This window comes from Trematomus bernacchii, unplaced genomic scaffold (assembly GCF_902827165.1).
Source record: "Trematomus bernacchii unplaced genomic scaffold, fTreBer1.1, whole genome shotgun sequence".
Classification (NCBI taxonomy): domain Eukaryota; kingdom Metazoa; phylum Chordata; class Actinopteri; order Perciformes; family Nototheniidae; genus Trematomus; species Trematomus bernacchii.
The window spans coordinates 32,501-50,902 of record NW_022987979.1 but is presented as its reverse complement, the minus strand read 5'-3'; the positions used below and the strand labels follow the sequence as shown (position 1 = coordinate 50,902).

Sequence of the window (18,402 nt, the reverse complement as noted above, 5' to 3'; positions counted from 1 at the left end):
GAAAAGTCGATTTTGTATTAAATCACAATACATTTATCCCGGAGGATTTAGAACATAGGAAGTGATGGTGTTATCAGTGAGGTCGTTTGAACTGAGACAGCTGTATTCTCTTCTGGGGGCCCAATGAAGGATTTCACAAACTGGGATTAATAAAAGTAAATCTAATCTAACGATGCCTAATAATACAATTTAGGGCTGTGCAATTAATCGTATTTTAATCTCGATTACGATTTTGGCTTGCAACGATTACGAAAACAACGTAATCGAAATAAAACGATTATTATCTTTGTTAAAAAAAAGAAAAAATGTAATTATTATTATTTTTTTTTTTTAAATGTTTTGGTTTTTCAGTTGAATTACACTTAAAGTTCAGGGTAATCAACTGTTAAAAACATACTGTTCACATTTTTGTTTCAATAAATGGATGTTTTCAAAGTAAATGGATAATCGTTTTTAATAATCGTGATATCAATTATTGACCAAAATAATCGTGATTAGGATTTTTGCCTTAATCGCACAGCCCTAATACAACTAACTATTATTTTAGACAATGAGGTGTTTTATTTTGTACTATAACGACAGACCTCTCTCTGTGTGTCTGAGTTCGGATGACGTCTACTGTGGCGCGTGTGTTAGTGAGGATCTGAGGGAGTACGTAGGGCTCTATTGACTTGTAAAACTACAGAACAGCTGGTCCGCCCCGCCCACTCCAGATTGAGCTCAACAGGAAGTTAAAGGACAGGGGAATCCGTAATGCCCATGGATCTTTGTTCTAATTTATGAATCCAAACAATGGTAGAATGCATTGGGTTAGAACAGAAAATGAAAGGTATAGTTGCAGCGCTGTCAGTGTTGTTGGACAGATATAAATAGTTATTTGATTTAATAATCAAATAACTATGTTGTATTTTAAACACAACATGGTCAAATGTGGGGCATTTGGGACAATAAACCACACCTAAGCGTTTTTGAGTTTTTAGAAACTGTATTATTATTATTATTCATATTATTAAAAAAGCAGCAAACAGAAAGTCTTCAGTTAAAATAAGTCAGATTGCAGACCTGTAGTTTTCTGGTTGTTTGTTCCAGATATATGGAGCATAAAATACAGGTGAGCTCACCTGTGGACCAGGTGGTCCTCCGACACTTTTCGCCCCGTTGTGACCTTTGGGTCCAGGAAACCCAGTTGACCCTGGAAATAAAACGACATCACAGACAGAGACAGGTGAGTTTAACCTGGTGCCATCATAGCACTGACTCTGAATCAGATGCTGCTGTCTACTGGGCTGGTCAACGTGAACAGACCAGTACCAACAATCATGAATGTGACCAAGAGCTCCGGTCCCAGCTGTGTGCGTCACTCTTTAGTGTCCCCTGGTCTCCCAGCTGTGTGCGTCACTCTTTAGTGTCCCCTGGTCTCCCAGCTGTGTGCGTCACTCTTTAGTGTCCCCTGGTCTCCCAGCTGTGTGCGTCACTCTTTAGTGTCCCCTGTTCTCCCAGCTGTGTGCGTCACTCTTTAGTGTCCCCTGTTCTCCCAGCTGTGTGCGTCACTCTTTAGTGTCCCCTGGTCTCCCAGCTGTGTGCGTCACTCTTTAGTGTCCCCTGTTCTCCCAGCTGTGTGCGTCACTCTTTAGTGTCCCCTGGTCTCCCAGCTGTGTGCGTCACTCTTTAGTGTCCCTTGGTCTCCCAGCTGTGTGCGTCACTCTTTAGTGTCCCCTGGTCTCCCAGCTGTGTGCGTCACTCTTTAGTGTCCCCTGGTCTCCCAGCTGTGTGCGTCACTCTTTAGTGTCCCCTGGTCTCCCAGCTGTGTGCGTCACTCTTTAGTGTCCCCTGGTCTCCCAGCTGTGTGCGTCACTCTTTAGTGTCTGTCACTACCCGATCCGTTCACCTGCCCGATCGGTACTGCGCATGTGCGAGATGGTCCGCCATATTGGACAACTCCGTACGGTAACCCAACTAGGACACTTGACACAGTGGCTTTTGGCAAAGCACACAAAAAAACCTCAAAAAACCGAGAGAGATTAGTTATTGTTATTACAACGTGACTTCACTATTATTTAACAACTATTTCTATTGGGTTCTTTTATTTGGGGTTAAGTACATTGTCAGAATAAGTGAGAAATGGATTTAACTTCTGTTAGACAGCTATCATACTGAATAAATATTTATGCAAAAACGTATGGCATTAATAATGTATATCTAATTACATTTAAAAATGTATGGCATTAATAATGTATATCTAATTACATTAACTGTGAATGTCTTTCATTTTATTTAAAATGAACAATTACATACAACATTTTCCATAAAAAAGTTGATTCAAGAACAAATCTCTGTTATTAGATCAGTACTTTTCTTATATGACTATTATTGCTAAATTTGAAAGGTCTTTACCAGCTTTGGAATTATATATAAAACAAAGATAAACTAGTTCTTGCTACCTTGGTCTAGTTAAATACTATACTGGACTCGTGAAAAATACTGGAAGACAAGATTTACTTTGAGGAAGGATTGCTCTACTTATTATCGTGTTTACAATAGTTGAGATTGTGCATTGTGATACACCACAAAGGGAAGGGGGTTGTGTCTGTGTTTAGGGTTCCTGCAGTTTTTGAACGGAAAGCACACAAGTTCAGAGGAATAAGCTGTTCCCGTGCTGCTACCATGGACTGGCTGTTACCCACAACCTGCAATATAATTAATCAAGCAAAATTAAAGGATAACAAACTCCAGTTAAATTATTCCATATTAATAAATAATATTACATGCAAATTACATTTCCTGTAGGATGCTGAACCCACCTCTCCCCTCTGCCCCCATTGGACCTGGATCTTAACAACCCCCCCCCCCACACACACACACACACACACACACACACACACACACACACACACACACACACACACACACACACACACACACACACACACACACACACACACACACACACACACACACACACACCACACACACACACACACACACACACACACACACACACACACACACACACACACACACACACACACACACACACACACATAATATATTTATTGTTGTGCCTTTTTATTTGCTCGTATTATGATGGGATTTGGTTTAATTTAGTAAATGGTTGTGCGTTGTGTGTGAAAAATGTATATCTCTAAAAAGTGTGTTGGTGTATGATCACATTTGTATATGAAAATGTCTGAAGTTAATAAATACATTCTCAGTGTTCAAGTCAATCACTGACGATGCTTACGATATCATAAAATCTAAGTGTTAATGATTGTCAGTAGAGATGGGATGGCAGAAGGTGCTATATATATATATATATATATATATAATTCCAAAGCTGGTAAAGACCTTTCAAATTTAGCAATAATAGTCATATAAGAAAAGTACTGATCTAATAACAGAGATTTGTTCTTGAATCAACTTTTTTATGGAAAATGTTGTATGTAATTGTTCATTTTAAATAAAATGAAAGACATTCACAGTTAATGTAATTAGATATACATTATTAATGCCATACATTTTTAAATGTAATTAGATATACATTATTAATGCCATACGTTTTTGCATAAATATTTATTCAGTATGATAGCTGTCTAACAGAAGTTAAATCCATTTCTCACTTATTCTGACAATGTACTTAACCCCAAATAAAAGAACCCAATAGAAATAGTTGTTAAATAATAGTGAAGTCACGTTGTAATAACAATAACTCATCTCTCTCGGTTTTTTTTGTTTTCTTTGTGTGCTTTGCCAAAAGCCACTGTGTCAAGTGTCCTAGTTGGGTTGCCGTACGGAGTTGTCCAATATGGCGGACCATCTCGCACATGCGCAGTACCGATCGGGCAGGTGAACGGATCGGGTAGTGACAGTGTCCCCTGGTCTCCCAGCTGTGTGCGTCACTCTTTAGTGTCCCCTGGTCTCCCAGCTGTGTGCGTCACTCTTTAGTGTCCCCTGGTCTCCAGCTGTGTGCGTCACTCTTTAGTGTCCCCTGGTGTCCCAGCTGTGTGCGTCACTCTTTAGTGTCCCCTGGTCTCCCAGCTGTGTGCGTCACTTTTTAGTGTCCCCTGGTCTCCCAGCTGTGTGCGTCACTCTTTAGTGTCCCCTGGTCTCCCAGCTGTGTGCGTCACTCTTTAGTGTCCCCTGGTCTCCCAGCTGTGTGCGTCACTCTTTAGTGTCCCCTGGTTTACATAGTGTTTTGAGCTTCTTGCAGCATTTTGGATTTGCAGCATTCCATGTTTGAATGTGAGAAAGAAGTCTGATCAGAATTTTTGGAAAAAGCCAGAATTCTAAGATTTTCTGAAAAACGTCAGGATAAAAATGTAATTCTGAGATTTGCAGACAGAAGTCAGATTTTATAGATTTTCTAAAAAAGTTATAGGTTCAAGAAAAAAGTCAGATTTTCTGAAAAAAGTCACAATTCCGAGATTTTCAGGTCAGAATTTAAGAAAGAATTTGGTATTTTCAGAAAAATTCAGAATTTTAATTTTTTTATTTTCAGCATTCTGTGAGTTTAAAAAAGATTGACAGCAGGTACATATTTCTAGTAGCCTCCAACATTATTTAAATTATTCAGATTTCTTCTCTTCAATAGCATACTGACAATTAGCTCAGATAATCAGAGTAAATGATTCAGGTGTTTTCTTACCTGTCAACCCGATTTCACCTTGCTCTCCTTTTCTGCCTGGAGGTCCTGGGGAGCCCGCAACAAGCGGACAAACCAAGCACACTCCCCCCTTCTCACCTGAATAACACAAATCAATCAGTTATGCTCAACAAGGCAAGGCAAGTTTATTTATACAACACTTTTCAAAACAATGCAATTCAAAGTGCTTTACAAAAATGACATTAAAGGGCAAAGATAATAAAACATGAGCACCACTAAACTCGTACAAATCTGATGTCTTTTTTATCATAATACAAAATTCTGCTGTTTTAGTAAAGCTCAGACGGGTATTTCATGTCTCCCCCCACTCACCTGTCAGTCCATCCTCCCCTCCGACTCCAGGGAATCCAGTCGGGCCTTTTAGACCTTTATCTCCTGGAGCGCCGACATCTCCCGGGAGAAAATCTGACATGAAAGTGAAAAACAAAAATAATAATTTGGCATTGTCGACAGGTCGATTTTTGTTTATCTTGGTGAAGCTCTCTGGCTATACGATCCCCTCCGCTTCAATTATTTGCGCTAAGCTAGGCTAACATCTCCTCATTTGACCCAGAAATGTAACTAAGAGCTGAGAGTCTACAAAGAGTTAGGAAGCATGCCCCACTCTATGAGCAGGCAGGAAGTCAATACAAGATGTTGTGAATGAACCTTTTTTTATGACATGTTCAACTTCAACCTCTTGTTACTTGTCTGATATGTTCTAGAAAAAACCTTTGGATTATTCAAGTGTATATTTGATATTTCCTTATTTCACTGCAGAGTAAATGTTTTACAGATGTTTGTGTGCAACTCTTCACTTTCAACAGCCTTATCAGGACGATAAATACGTTTATTGTAAAGAGTCGTTTAATAAAGATTCCAAAATACGACTCTCTCTGTCCGGAGATAACGTCTCAAGATTAAAGAGGCCCTATTCTGCTCATTCTCATCTTCATATTAGAAGCCTATGTGTTGTGTTGGAGCGCTGGCCAATAGGAGCGCGAGAGTTATATAGTCATGTCTTTATGTTCTGGAAGGGATTTGAGCGTTTGCAGACCATGTGCATGCAGAGAACCGTATAGGACTCACTACAGGAGAGGGAACACCACACAAAGCAGAACAGGGCCTCTTTAAGACAAACTAGAAAACAGAAAACAAGTTTGAAACCCTCACCTGGTATTCCCGGTTCGCCTGGTTCTCCTTCCAATCCTGGACCTCCAGGAACTCCAGAGAGTCCCGGGGGGCCGACCACGAGGGGACCGGAAGCTCCTGATTCTCCTTTGGGTCCAGTTGAGCCTGGAGGCCCCTGAGGGCCCGGTGGACCATTGGAAGCCACACCTGGAGGGAAAAGAAGAGTCTTTATTTAGAGTCTTACTGTCAAAGTCAAAAGTCAAAGTAGAAAGTACAGGTATTTGAGTTCAACATGTAAGAAGTAGAAAGTACAGGTATTTGTGTTCAACATGTAAGAAGTAGAAAGTACAGGTATTTGTGTTCAACATGTAAGAAGTAGAAAGTACAGGTATTTGTGTTCAACATGTAAGAAGTAGAAAGTACAGGTATTTGTGTTCAACATGTAAGAAGTAGAAAGTACAGGTATTTGTGTTCAACATGTAAGAAGTAGAAAGTACAGGTATTTGTGTTCAACATGTGAGAAGTAGAAAGTACAGGTATTTGTGTTCAACATGTGAGAAGTAGAAAGTACAGTTATTTGAGTTCAACATGTAAGAAGTAGAAAGTACAGGTATTTGTGTTCAACATGTGAGAAGTAGAAAGTACAGGTATTTGTGTTCAACATGTGAGAAGTAGAAAGTACAGGTATTTGGGTTCAACATGTGAGAAGTAGAAAGTACAGGTATTTGTGTTCAACATGTAAGAAGTAGAAAGTACAGGTATTTGAGTTCAACATGTAAGAAGTAGAAAGTACAGGTATTTGAGTTCAACATGTAAGAAGTAGAAAGTACAGGTATTTGTGTTCAACATGTAAGAAGTAGAAAGTACAGGTATTTGTGTTCAACATGTAAGAAGTAGAAAGTACAGGTATTTGGGTTCAACATGTGAGAAGTAGAAAGTACAGGTATTTGTGTTCAAAATGTAAGAAGTAGAAAGTACAGGTATTTGAGTTCAACATGTAAGAAGTAGAAAGTACAGGTATTTGAGTTCAACATGTAAGAAGTAGAAAGTACAGGTATTTGAGTTCAACATGTAAGAAGTAGAAAGTACAGGTATTTGAGTTCAACATGTAAGAAGTAGAAAGTACAGGTATTTGTGTTCAACATGTAAGAAGTAGAAAGTACAGGTATTTGGGTTCAACATGTAAGAAGTAGAAAGTACAGGTATTTGTGTTCAACATGTAAGAAGTAGAAAGTACAGGTATTTGTGTTCAAAATGTAAGAAGTAGAAAGTACAGGTATTTGGGTTCAACATGTAAGAAGTAGAAAGTACAGGTATTTGTGTTCAAAGTGTAAGAAGTCAAAGTAAAAAGTGGTCAGAAAAATAAGTAGTGGAGTAAAGTACTGATACCAGAAAAATGTACTTAAGTACAGTAACGAAGTATTTGTACTCCACTACTTCCCACCTCGGGATACAGAGGAACTGAGTCGGAGTTTACCTGGCTCGCCCTGCAGGCCAGGAAATCCAATGAGTCCTGAAAGAAACCACAGAAGAAGAACGTGACTGAGCATCGAGGATGAGAGAGATGCTGTGCAGCTGATTTAACAGAAATCTCCCCAAAACACAAACTGATCCACGAGACAGATACTTCTTAATATAATTAGTTATTTTACAATGACTCAAAAGGTATCCTTTAAATACTTTGTATGCTAGCCAATAGGAGCACAAGTGTTAAATAGTGATGTCACATTTCACAAAGCCATAACATCAGACCATAAGGAAGATTGAAAAAAGCGTTTGAAATGATCTAGAATCTAAACTTTATGAGGGATAAAAGTAGTTGCCTGTTCCTGGCTGTCTGTGGAGCACTTGGTTTCCTGTCAAAGCAATTCTTTACTCAAATCCTAGGGTCTTTATGTCTGTAGGTATCATACCATCTATTGTCTGTCTACACGTACCTGCACATTTAAACTGATTATATGCAAAGCACTTTGAAACAATGAATGATGCTGAATTTGTTAGCCTGTGAGCAGCAGTTGAAATGTTTGTAGCAATGTAGCATTTATGCTAACAGGTACTCTGCTATTTAGAATGTTTGTTTAGTCTTTTGTATTTGTATTTAATGTTTAATGTGATAACGTCTCATGACTGTGTGTTTTGTTTTTGTTTGTATTTCAGTTTTACAAAATGGAAATGAATGAAAATGAATCAGAAAACATCCGAAACTGACCTGCGGTCTCCTGGTGTTTATTGCTAAACCTTGTTAAGCTATCTGCCAACCCTGCAATCTCTAAATATTCTTGTTGTTGTGGAAATATTTTCCAAGGCCCATAACTTTGACCCAGTTGATCAGTTTGTGACCTCACTGACCTCAGGCACCTGTAGCCTGGGCTGCTGTGCTCTCAGTGTGTCTCCCTGTTCCTGCCTGCTGGCGTCAGCTGGTAGACGTGTTATGGTTCTATCTTGTTCTGCACAATGTGGATTATTCTCTCTGAACTAGCTAAATACACGGGTCTGGGGTAGAGTTCTTCAGAATTGGTTTGGCATCTCAATTTGATAAGCAGGTCAGCACTGTAGTCAAGACCTGCTTTTTAAAAATAAGACTATTGGCCAAAACCAAGTCGTTTTTATCTTTTAAAGACTTAGAAAGGGTTATTAACGCCTTTGTTACCTCGAGACTGGACTATTGCAACGCACTGTATGTGGGTATGGACCAGGCCTCAATTAAACTCCTGCAGCTAGTGCAGAACGCAGCTGCACGTTTGCTGACTGGCCACAAAAAGCGTGACCACATCACCCCTATTCTGGCCTCACTGCACTGGCTTCCAGTTCGGTTCAGAATTGATTTTAAAATTATTTTATTTGTTTTTAAAGCACTAAATGGGCTGGCTCCGGCCTATATAGCTGAACTCCTCCAGCGCTACACCCCAGCCAGAGCTTTAAGGTCTGCTGACCAGCTGCTGCTGGTAGTGCCCAAGACCAGGCTCAAAACCCGAGGGCACCGAGCCTTCACAGCAGCTGGCCCTAGGCTCTGGAACACTCTGCCCCTCCATGTGAGGTCGGCCCAGACCCTAGGGGGTTTTAAATCAACACTTAAGACTCACTTCTTCACCCTGGCCTTCTAGTCAGAGCGGAGCACGACTCCTGACTTTTCCCTGTGTGTTATTTTTATTTTTGCTGTTGTAATTTATTGTTTTCTGTTTGCTATTGTAGTAAAGTGTTTTTATTGCATGTACAGCACTTTGGCTCGACCAAAAATCTTTTTAAAAATGTGCTATATAAATAAAACTTGATTTGATGTCTTGTGAATTCTCCGACCGAAGCTCCAAATAAACCGTCAGTGTTTTCCATCAAAGCTCCAGCTCTCCCCGTGTCTCTGAGTCCTGTTTCTAATTGCTTCAGAAGTTTCCCTCACACTTGTAAGGGCAGAATAATTTGTATCCCTTCATGATGAAACTACCTTGTTCTCCCTGCACTCCTAGGGGTCCTCGGGACCCGGAGGCACCTGGCTGGCCCTTCAGGAATATTTGGTTAAAAACCGTCTGATGAAAGAAAAACACACACATCTGAAAAGCTGGAAAACTTTGATTTCATAGACAAATGTTCTCTCCTGTTGTAGCCTGGCTAACTGTCGATTACATCATTAATACAGCATCTATTTACACAATTTGAATGATCAATAAGTCAAAAGGATTCATGAAAAAGAAAAAGAAAAGTTTTAAAATGACTCACCTCTCCTGGAAGACCTGGAAAACCACGATCACCTTTCTCCCCCTGCACACACACACACACACACACACACACACACACACACACACACACACACACACACACACACACACACACACACACACACACACACACACACAGACACACACACACACACACAGAGACACACAGAGACACACACACACACACACACACACACACACACACACACACACACACACACACACACACACACACACACACACACACACAGAGACACACACACACACAGAGACACACAGAGACACACACAACACAGAGACACACAGAGACACACACACACACACACAGAGACACACAGAGACACACAGAGACACACAGAGACACACAGAGACACACAGAGACACACACACACACACACAGAGACACACAGAGACACACAGAGACACACACACACACAGAGACACACATACACACAGAGACACACACAGAGACACACACACACACACACAGAGACACACAGAGACACACACACACACACACACACACACACACACACAGAGAGACACACACACACACAGAGAGACACACAGAGACACACACACACACACACACACACAGAGACACACACACACACACACACACACACACACACACACACACACACACACACACAACACACACACAGGACACACACACACACAGCGACACAACACACACACACACAACACACACACACACACACACACACAACACACACACACACACACACACACACACACACCACACACACACAGAGACACACAGACACACAGGACACAACAGAGACACCACACGAGACACACAGAGACACAACACACACACACACACACACACAGAGACACACACACACACACACACACACACAGAGACACACACAACACACACACACACACAGAGACACACACACACACACACACACACAGAGACACACACACACACACACACGCACACATATATATATATATGTTTGTATTGTTCTTAGTTTTTTTTATATAGTTATTTGTTGATCGTGTTTAGTTTAGATTAAACAGTGCAGGAAGAGGCCGAAACCCCACCAGGCTCATTTGAAGCCTGAACCTAAATAATGTTAAAATTAAAGTTAATATACAATTTCTTTTTAAATATTGATGGCAAAGTATAAGAAGATCAAAAAATAAAAACAAGTAGACAATAACAAAATGTACTAATTACTTTGATCATATCCAGCAACTCATTTTGACTTCTGTCTATATCACAAAGTGTCACATTTGAAAATACTTAGTAAATATTTAGTTTTCCTGATTTAACCACAGAGGAAATGTTTTACAGATGCTTGTTTCCAACTTCATGAGAAACTCTTGAGTTTCTACAACTTTCTGATGATATTATGTAGTTTACTCAAACAAGTTTAAGATTTCTGACAATCAATCAATCAATCACTCACCGTGGCTCCTTCTATACCCGGAGGTCCGAGGTACCCACGAACCCCTGCTTCCCCCTGCAGAAACAGTCACCATTATTACAGGCTGTCCACACTGCAAACGGATGGTTAGCATTCTTGTTAGCTTAGCATGTTACCTGTACTCCCAGCTCTCCAAGGACTCCATCCTTCCCCGGTTTACCCTGAAACACAAAGCAGCATGTTGGACCCAGAATACACCGGGACATGTTTCTGATGCGGTACAGTAAATATATATAAATATATACAATGGAAAAAGGGGCACTGCATTACAAATTAATAGAACAAATTCCACATTTCCAAAATAAGTAAATTTAAGACAAAAAAATATAAAAAATGCACACATTTACAATAGAAATGTTTGGTATATTCTAGTATGTTAAAGTGATAGATTTACAAGAACATTTTTGAAAAACTTATAAAACTATATTGAATATTTCTAAATGAATTTGAATGTTTATTCTAAATTGTTATCATGTTTATTTGAGAGGGTAGCATTTCATATAATCCAATTCATTTCTATTGATGTATTTTCTATACCCTTATTTTGAAAATTTCGAATTGGTTAGCTGGCCAGTCCTGTTGTGATTGGTCAACAGCTTAGAGATGTCCCGCCCCTTAGACCATTTACATGCACAAAAAACAATAAAACACACTACAGGATAGGGAACACCCAGGCCTCTTCCAGGTCATGATAAACTATCGGTGAGCTGGATGCAATCCTACCTGGAGGGGAGAGAACAGATGGTGGAGGTAAACGGTACTCTGTCCCCCCCCCTCCCAGTGAGCTGTGGTGTTCCACAAGGAAGCATATTAGGTCCGTTACTGTTCCTAATTTATGCAAATGACATGTCATCAGCATGTGACTGCAACTTGTTCCTGTTCGCGGACGACTCAGCCCTGCTGGTCTCTGACAGGAGCAGATTGCAGGTTGAAAAAACCCTCAGCTCCGAGCTCGGCAGAATCTGCACCTGGCTCGCCGATAATAAATTATCATTACACCTGGGTAAAACAGAGTCCATTCTCTTCGGTTCGAAACATAATCTCAGCAAATCCGACGACTTCTCAGTTGCAGTGGGTGACATTATTGTCACAAGTAAGAAGGAAATTACATACCTAGGATCTATTCTTGAGGCAAACCTCTCCTGTGACAAAATGGCATCCAATGTAATAAAAAAAGTCAATCAAAGAACTAGATTCCTATACCGGATCTCCTCTCTGGTAAACAAAAACACCCTGAAAACTCTGGCAGGAGCACTCATTCAAGGGTACTATGACTATGCTTGCACGTCATGGTACCATAGCACCTCCAAGGCGCTAAAAATAAAACTTCAAACATCGCAAAATAAACTGGTCAGACTACTGCTTGACCTTTCATCTAGAACCCACCTCACCTCTGCCCACTTTGACAACCTAGGATGGCTTAGAGTAGACGACAGAGTACAGCTACTTGCAATGGGCCTGGTCTACAAGATCCACTACACCTCTATGGTACCCATGTACATGTCAAAATTCTTCCCAAAGGTCAAGGAATACCATGATCATAACACCAGAGGGAGCTCCACAAATCATGTAAAACCCAGATTTGGCACAAAAAAAGGGGAATACACGTTTCGCAATTATGCCACATCAAGGTGGAACGCTCTTCCCACAACTGTAAAGGAAAGTAAAACTATACTTACCTTCAAAACCTCTCTTAAAGAGCACCTTCGGGGGAAAGCATTGCAAAACTGGCCCCGGTAATGGTACAAATCTCAACCTGTCGTACAATGGACAGCTTCCCCCCCCCCATCTATGTATATACTCGCATTTTAGACTCTGTTACTAACTGTATATCTGTAGACTTGGTATGTCTTAAATGTCCGGTTAGGATGTATTAGAACGAAATCTAAAATGAAAATTGTAAATAATCCATCTGTATGTAAAAAACCACCTGTATGTAAATTGTAAATAAGCCATCTGTATGTCAAATATGTCTTATATGTCTTAAATGATATGATGAATTGGAAATGGGGGACCCTGATGTAAACAAGACGAAAGTCTTTCTCTGGTCTGCATCCCCTTAACAATTGTATGTTTTGAGCTGTACTGTACTGTACCCAATATACAAGCTGTTAATAAACTTTTCAATCAATCAATCAATAAACCCAACATGTAATTAATACAAATATTCAATCAATTAGCTGCTTGTTTGCCGGGTTCTGTTGTAGTCGATGAGTGTAAATTAATTTTGAATACGTATCATATCGATATCATAAATGTCTCTTACTAGTGATCCGGGATCTCCTGGCCCGCCCTTTTCTCCTTTGACCCCCAGTTTCCCCGGGACACCCTGGTGGAGAAAACACAGTTCATCTGACTCTGATAATGAACAAAAGTGAGCATGTTTGTTTATTAAATGTTTCTGACAGACAGACAGACAGGTCATCAGAATGTGAGACGGGTTTTACTTACAAGTAGACCAAGACAACCTTTCGCTCCAATGTCACCTGGTTCTCCCTGAAATACAAAAAAAACAAACTGAGAAAACAGGCGACAAACGGACGGACAAACGGACAGACAAACGGACAAATTGACAGACAAACGGACAGACAGACGGACAGACAGACGGACAGACAAACGGACAGACAGACGGACAGACAGACGGACAGACAGACGGACAGACAGACGGACAGACAAACGGACAAATTGACAAACGGACAGACAAACGGACAGACAAACGGACAGACAAACGGACAAATTGACAGACAAACGGACAGACAGACGGACAGACAAACGGACAGACAATCGGACAAATGGACAGACAAACGCACACATTGACAGACAAACGGACAGACAGACGGACAGACAGACAGACAGACAGACAGACAGACAGACAGACAGACTGACAAACGGACAGACAATCGGACAAACGGACAGACAAACGGACGGACAAACAGACAAATTGACAGACAAACGGACAGACAGACAGACAAACGGACAGACGGAGAGACAAACGGACAGACAAACGGACAGACAATCGGACAAATGGACGGACGGACAAACGGAGAGACAAATGGACAGACAAACGGACAGACAAATGGACGGACAAACAGACAAATTGACAGACAAACGGACAGACAGACGGAGAGACAAACGGACAGACAAACGGACAAATTGACAGACAAACGGACAGACAGACGGACAGACAGACAAACGGACAGACGGAGAGACAAACGGACAGACAAACGGACAGACAATCGGACAAATGGACGGACGGACAAACGGAGAGACAAATGGACAGACAAACGGACAGACAAATGGACGGACAAACAGACAAATTGACAGACAAACGGACAGACAGACGGAGAGACAAACGGACAAATTGACAGACAAACGGACAGACAGACGGCCAGACAGACAAACGGACAGACGGACAGACAAACGGACAGACAAACGGACAGACAATCGGACAAATGGACGGACGGACAAATGGACAGACAAACAGACAGACAAACGGACGGACAAACGGACGGACGGACAAACGGACGGACAAACGGACGGACAAACGGACGGACAAACGGACAGACAAATGGACGGACAAACGGACAGACAAATGGACGGACGGACAAATGGACAGACACACGGACGGACAAATGGACGGACAAACGGACAGACAAACGGACGGACAAACAGACAGACACACGGACGGACAAACAGACAGACACACGGACGGACAAACAGACAGACAAATGGACAGACAAACGGACGGATAAACAGACAGACACACGGACGGACAAACAGACAGACAAACGGACGGACAAACAGACAGACAAATGGACAGACAAACGGACGGATAAACAGACAGACACACGGACGGACAAACAGACAGACAAACGGACGGACAAACAGACAGACAAATGGACAGACAAACGGACGGATAAACAGACAGACCTTCAGTTCTTTGGGTCCTTCAGCATAAAGTTTAATTCCTTTCTGTCCAGGAACCCCCGTCGGACCGCGATAACCCTGAAAATCAAAAGCAGCTGGCGGTGATGATGATGAAGATGATGATGATGGTGTTTTACAGGTTAGAAACATTTGAGTAAGTGTTTTATTGTCTGCTCACATTTCAATCAGAGTGTAACATTTTACAGGTGACGTGACTTTTTTGCGATTAGCTTCAATATTAGCATCAGCATCAGAATCAAGTTTTGGGGAATTTGTCTTTGTCTTAAGGTGCATACATAAACATAGGAAAATACATTTAAGAAAACTATAATAACATTAAAAAATATAAAAAATTCTCGTAAAACATAGCAATATTGACATTGAATGTGGGTTGAAATCGTAGTAATACAATTGGAATAAAAGTAAGGTTTCTCTTCAGACCCGTCGGCTCACCTTCTGTCCGCGGGGGCCTGGTATCACCGGACTGGGACCCTCCTGACCCTGAAACACAAACACAGCTTCATCAGGAGAGAGTGACATGATTCAGGGTCATGCTATAACATTTTTGCAGCTAAATACAGAACCGTTTTTTCATTTTTATTGACCAATGAGTTTATGATTAACATGTATTATAGCCTCTTAATTTTGCTCTCAAGGTCAATCTAATTCCTGATGCATTTAACTTTAAATTAACTAAATGTAGGGTGAGAATTTATTTTTTCACATATATATACTGTAGGAGAAATATTTATTGCAATGTCAGTTTTTCCAAGATCGTGAAACCCTAATTTACATTATGTGCGATTAAAGTCCACTGTGTGTTAACTAACGAGCCCCTAAAGTCTAGAGAAGAGCAACATATTAAATGATGTAAACAACATCCTAACTTGTAAGTTAAGATACCAACTTTCCAAACAGAATATTCACTTCCAAATATAGATATATAGATAAGATTGTTTGGTGGTTCTGTTGTAAACATTTTAAAGATTTATTTTGTCCAGTGTTTGTTGATTTTGGCCTGAGTTTGTTACAGTGGTTAAAAACAAGATGAATTTGTTTGTAAAAGTGCAATGAGGATTATTAGCACACGTACCTTCTCTCCTGCTAATCCTGAAAACCCTGGATTTCCCTACATTTAAAAGAGACCATAAAGGAAAGAGCTGACGTCAGTGGGTTGACGCGTCAGTTACAGACATTTAAATAAAGTTTGATAGGTAAAGACTTTACAGGAAGTCCGGAAGGTCCTGGTTCTCCTGGAAAGCCGGGTTCCCCTGGATCTCCACTCAGCCCCTGCAACACAAACAGCTAATCAGAGGACTTTGTCCACTAGCCAATCAGAGGATTTTCTCCACCAGCCAATTAAATGACTTTCTCCACCAGACAGTCAGAAGATTTTTTGTCCATTAGCCAATCAAACAATACTATCCATTAGCTAATTAAAGGATTTTCTCCACTAGCAAATTAGAGCAATTTCTCCAACAGCCAATCAGAGGATTTCTCCACCAGCCAATCACAATCACAAATATAGAATATTACAAGTCAGATAACAAAACATCCACAAAAAATTAAGAACACTGACATATTCTCCTTCTCGTCCTTGGGGTCCTGGTGCTCCTTTAATATCTGGAGTTGCTGCAAAAACGTAAGTGTCTCCCTGTAACCAAAAACAGAAACATAACACGGTTCAATGTTTCTTTTATCTGTTAGAAAAGAAACCAGTAATAATTCCCACATGAGTAATATTTAAAAACAATCAATACAAAAATACGTAAAAGAAAAAAGATAATACATTTTTAAATAAATGTAAAAAAGACTTTAAAGGTAGGGTAGGTAAGTTTGAGAAACCGGCTCGAGATACACTTTTTGTTATATTCCATGGAATGCTCTTAACATCCCGATAGCAATGAATATCTGAAATGCTTTGACAAAAAATACATAAATAAATATCATCTGTGGAAGCTGTAGTACTGTAAAAAGCACGACCAATCATCTGAGCCGGCCCGGCTAAAATAACTGGATGGCCTGCCTGCCTGTCAGCCTTCCATCTGTGCACAAACTTATCTCGTGCCCTCATTGGTCATGTGCACGTTCGTGTGTGTTGGAGGAGGGGCTCTGTGAGGAAGTGGCAGATTTTCTCCGGTTGTGTATTTTCAAATTCTAGCGATCTCGAGCCGGTTTCTCCAAAATTACCTACCCCACCTTTAAGGCCTGTACTCCAAAAGTATTATCTAGTAAAAACATAAATAAGTTTAGCAAACATTCAGCAAGCTGTCTTCCCTCATATAAAGAATAATAAAGATATAATTATATTATACATATAATATACTGTATATGTATTCACGTGAGAAATGTGTGGTTCTATCACATCAATGACAGGCACTGTATGAATATGTTCAGAAATTGATATTCATACGTGTTATGTTATTCTAGCCCCGGAACTGTTTAGTATTAACTGCATGTGTGGCTCAAGTGAAAACCCTTTTTCATTTTGTACCAAGATTGAAAACATAATGACAGTATGTGAGTTTGTGCCGGCGTTACCTTTGCCCCTCGCAGTCCTGATCGACCCTGAAACACAGAAGCATAGTTAGCCTTAGCTTCTTATAAGATAAGATAAGATAAGAAGGACTTGCAGCAGCATAAAAAGACATGGCATTGTACATTAGAGAAATGAAAAGACTAGAAATAAACAATCCAAAATGTAAACATCTCAATAGAAATAAAATGGCATTCAAAAAAGTAGAAAATATACATGTTGAATTACAAATGTACAGTAACAGAATATAAAGCAGGATATTATATATACATAACTAGCCTAGTTTAGCTTCAGCTTGCAGTGATACAAATGTTTCAAAAGGTCAACAGGAAGTATTCAAAGCATCCAACCACCGCTTTAGAATAGAATCCTTTATTGTCATTATACAGGTATACAATGAGATGAGTAGAGCTACTCCATTTGTTGAGGTGCCATCAAGAATACAAAAACCAACAAGAGACGTACAACATTCAGGAGGAGACAACATACAAACAACAAGCATTCATACTTCAATATTCTTACGGTCAGTCGGTGGGACTTACTTGAATGCCGCCAGGACCTGGAGCCCCAGAGAACCCTGGGTAACCAACATCGCCCTGGAAGACACCAATAAGTATATTAATAAGTGTTTGTGCGAATGAGGCCAGGTGATTTCCGTTTCATGGAGTAACCTCTCTGAAAAGTCAAGGGTAGAGCTGTTCTGTGAAGTGTGACGTTATTTAAATCTATGATGCTGAGTCCAAGTGAAAAACAGAAATGAAAGTGCTGGGAATGTCGTTCATAAAAGTGTCTGATAGTTGTATTTCACCTTCAAAATCATGTTTTAAATGCATGTTAATTTTACATCTGGTGTGCCACAGGGCACGAGTCAAGATCCTCTGTTTTCACATTTACATGCTTCTCAAATGCTACCCACGTCATTAGAAGACATAATGTGTATTTTTTAACAGATGACAACCCAGAATATATTCTTGTCTTCTTTGTGATAGTAATGATGAA

At 40.3% G+C, this 18,402-nt stretch overlaps 1 protein-coding gene across 1 annotated transcript in view; it reads right to left on the bottom strand.

Annotated features, from left to right (window-relative positions):
* Positions 1-1,131: 1,131 nt before the first annotated feature.
* LOC117471967 (collagen alpha-3(IV) chain-like) overlaps positions 1,132-18,402 on the bottom strand; it is a gene marked incomplete at its 3' end in the record, with an annotated part of 30,703 nt that continues 13,432 nt past the window's right edge. The window contains 18 exon segments of the mRNA XM_034117175.1: positions 1,132-1,192; positions 4,643-4,738; positions 4,973-5,065; positions 5,813-5,977; positions 7,248-7,283; positions 9,210-9,291; positions 9,482-9,523; positions 10,923-10,976; positions 11,057-11,101; positions 13,207-13,269; positions 13,392-13,436; positions 14,871-14,945; positions 15,321-15,368; positions 15,961-15,996; positions 16,095-16,157; positions 16,447-16,521; positions 17,409-17,435; positions 17,946-17,999. Of these exon segments, the coding sequence (XP_033973066.1) occupies positions 1,132-1,192; positions 4,643-4,738; positions 4,973-5,065; positions 5,813-5,977; positions 7,248-7,283; positions 9,210-9,291; positions 9,482-9,523; positions 10,923-10,976; positions 11,057-11,101; positions 13,207-13,269; positions 13,392-13,436; positions 14,871-14,945; positions 15,321-15,368; positions 15,961-15,996; positions 16,095-16,157; positions 16,447-16,521; positions 17,409-17,435; positions 17,946-17,999 (1,160 nt within the window).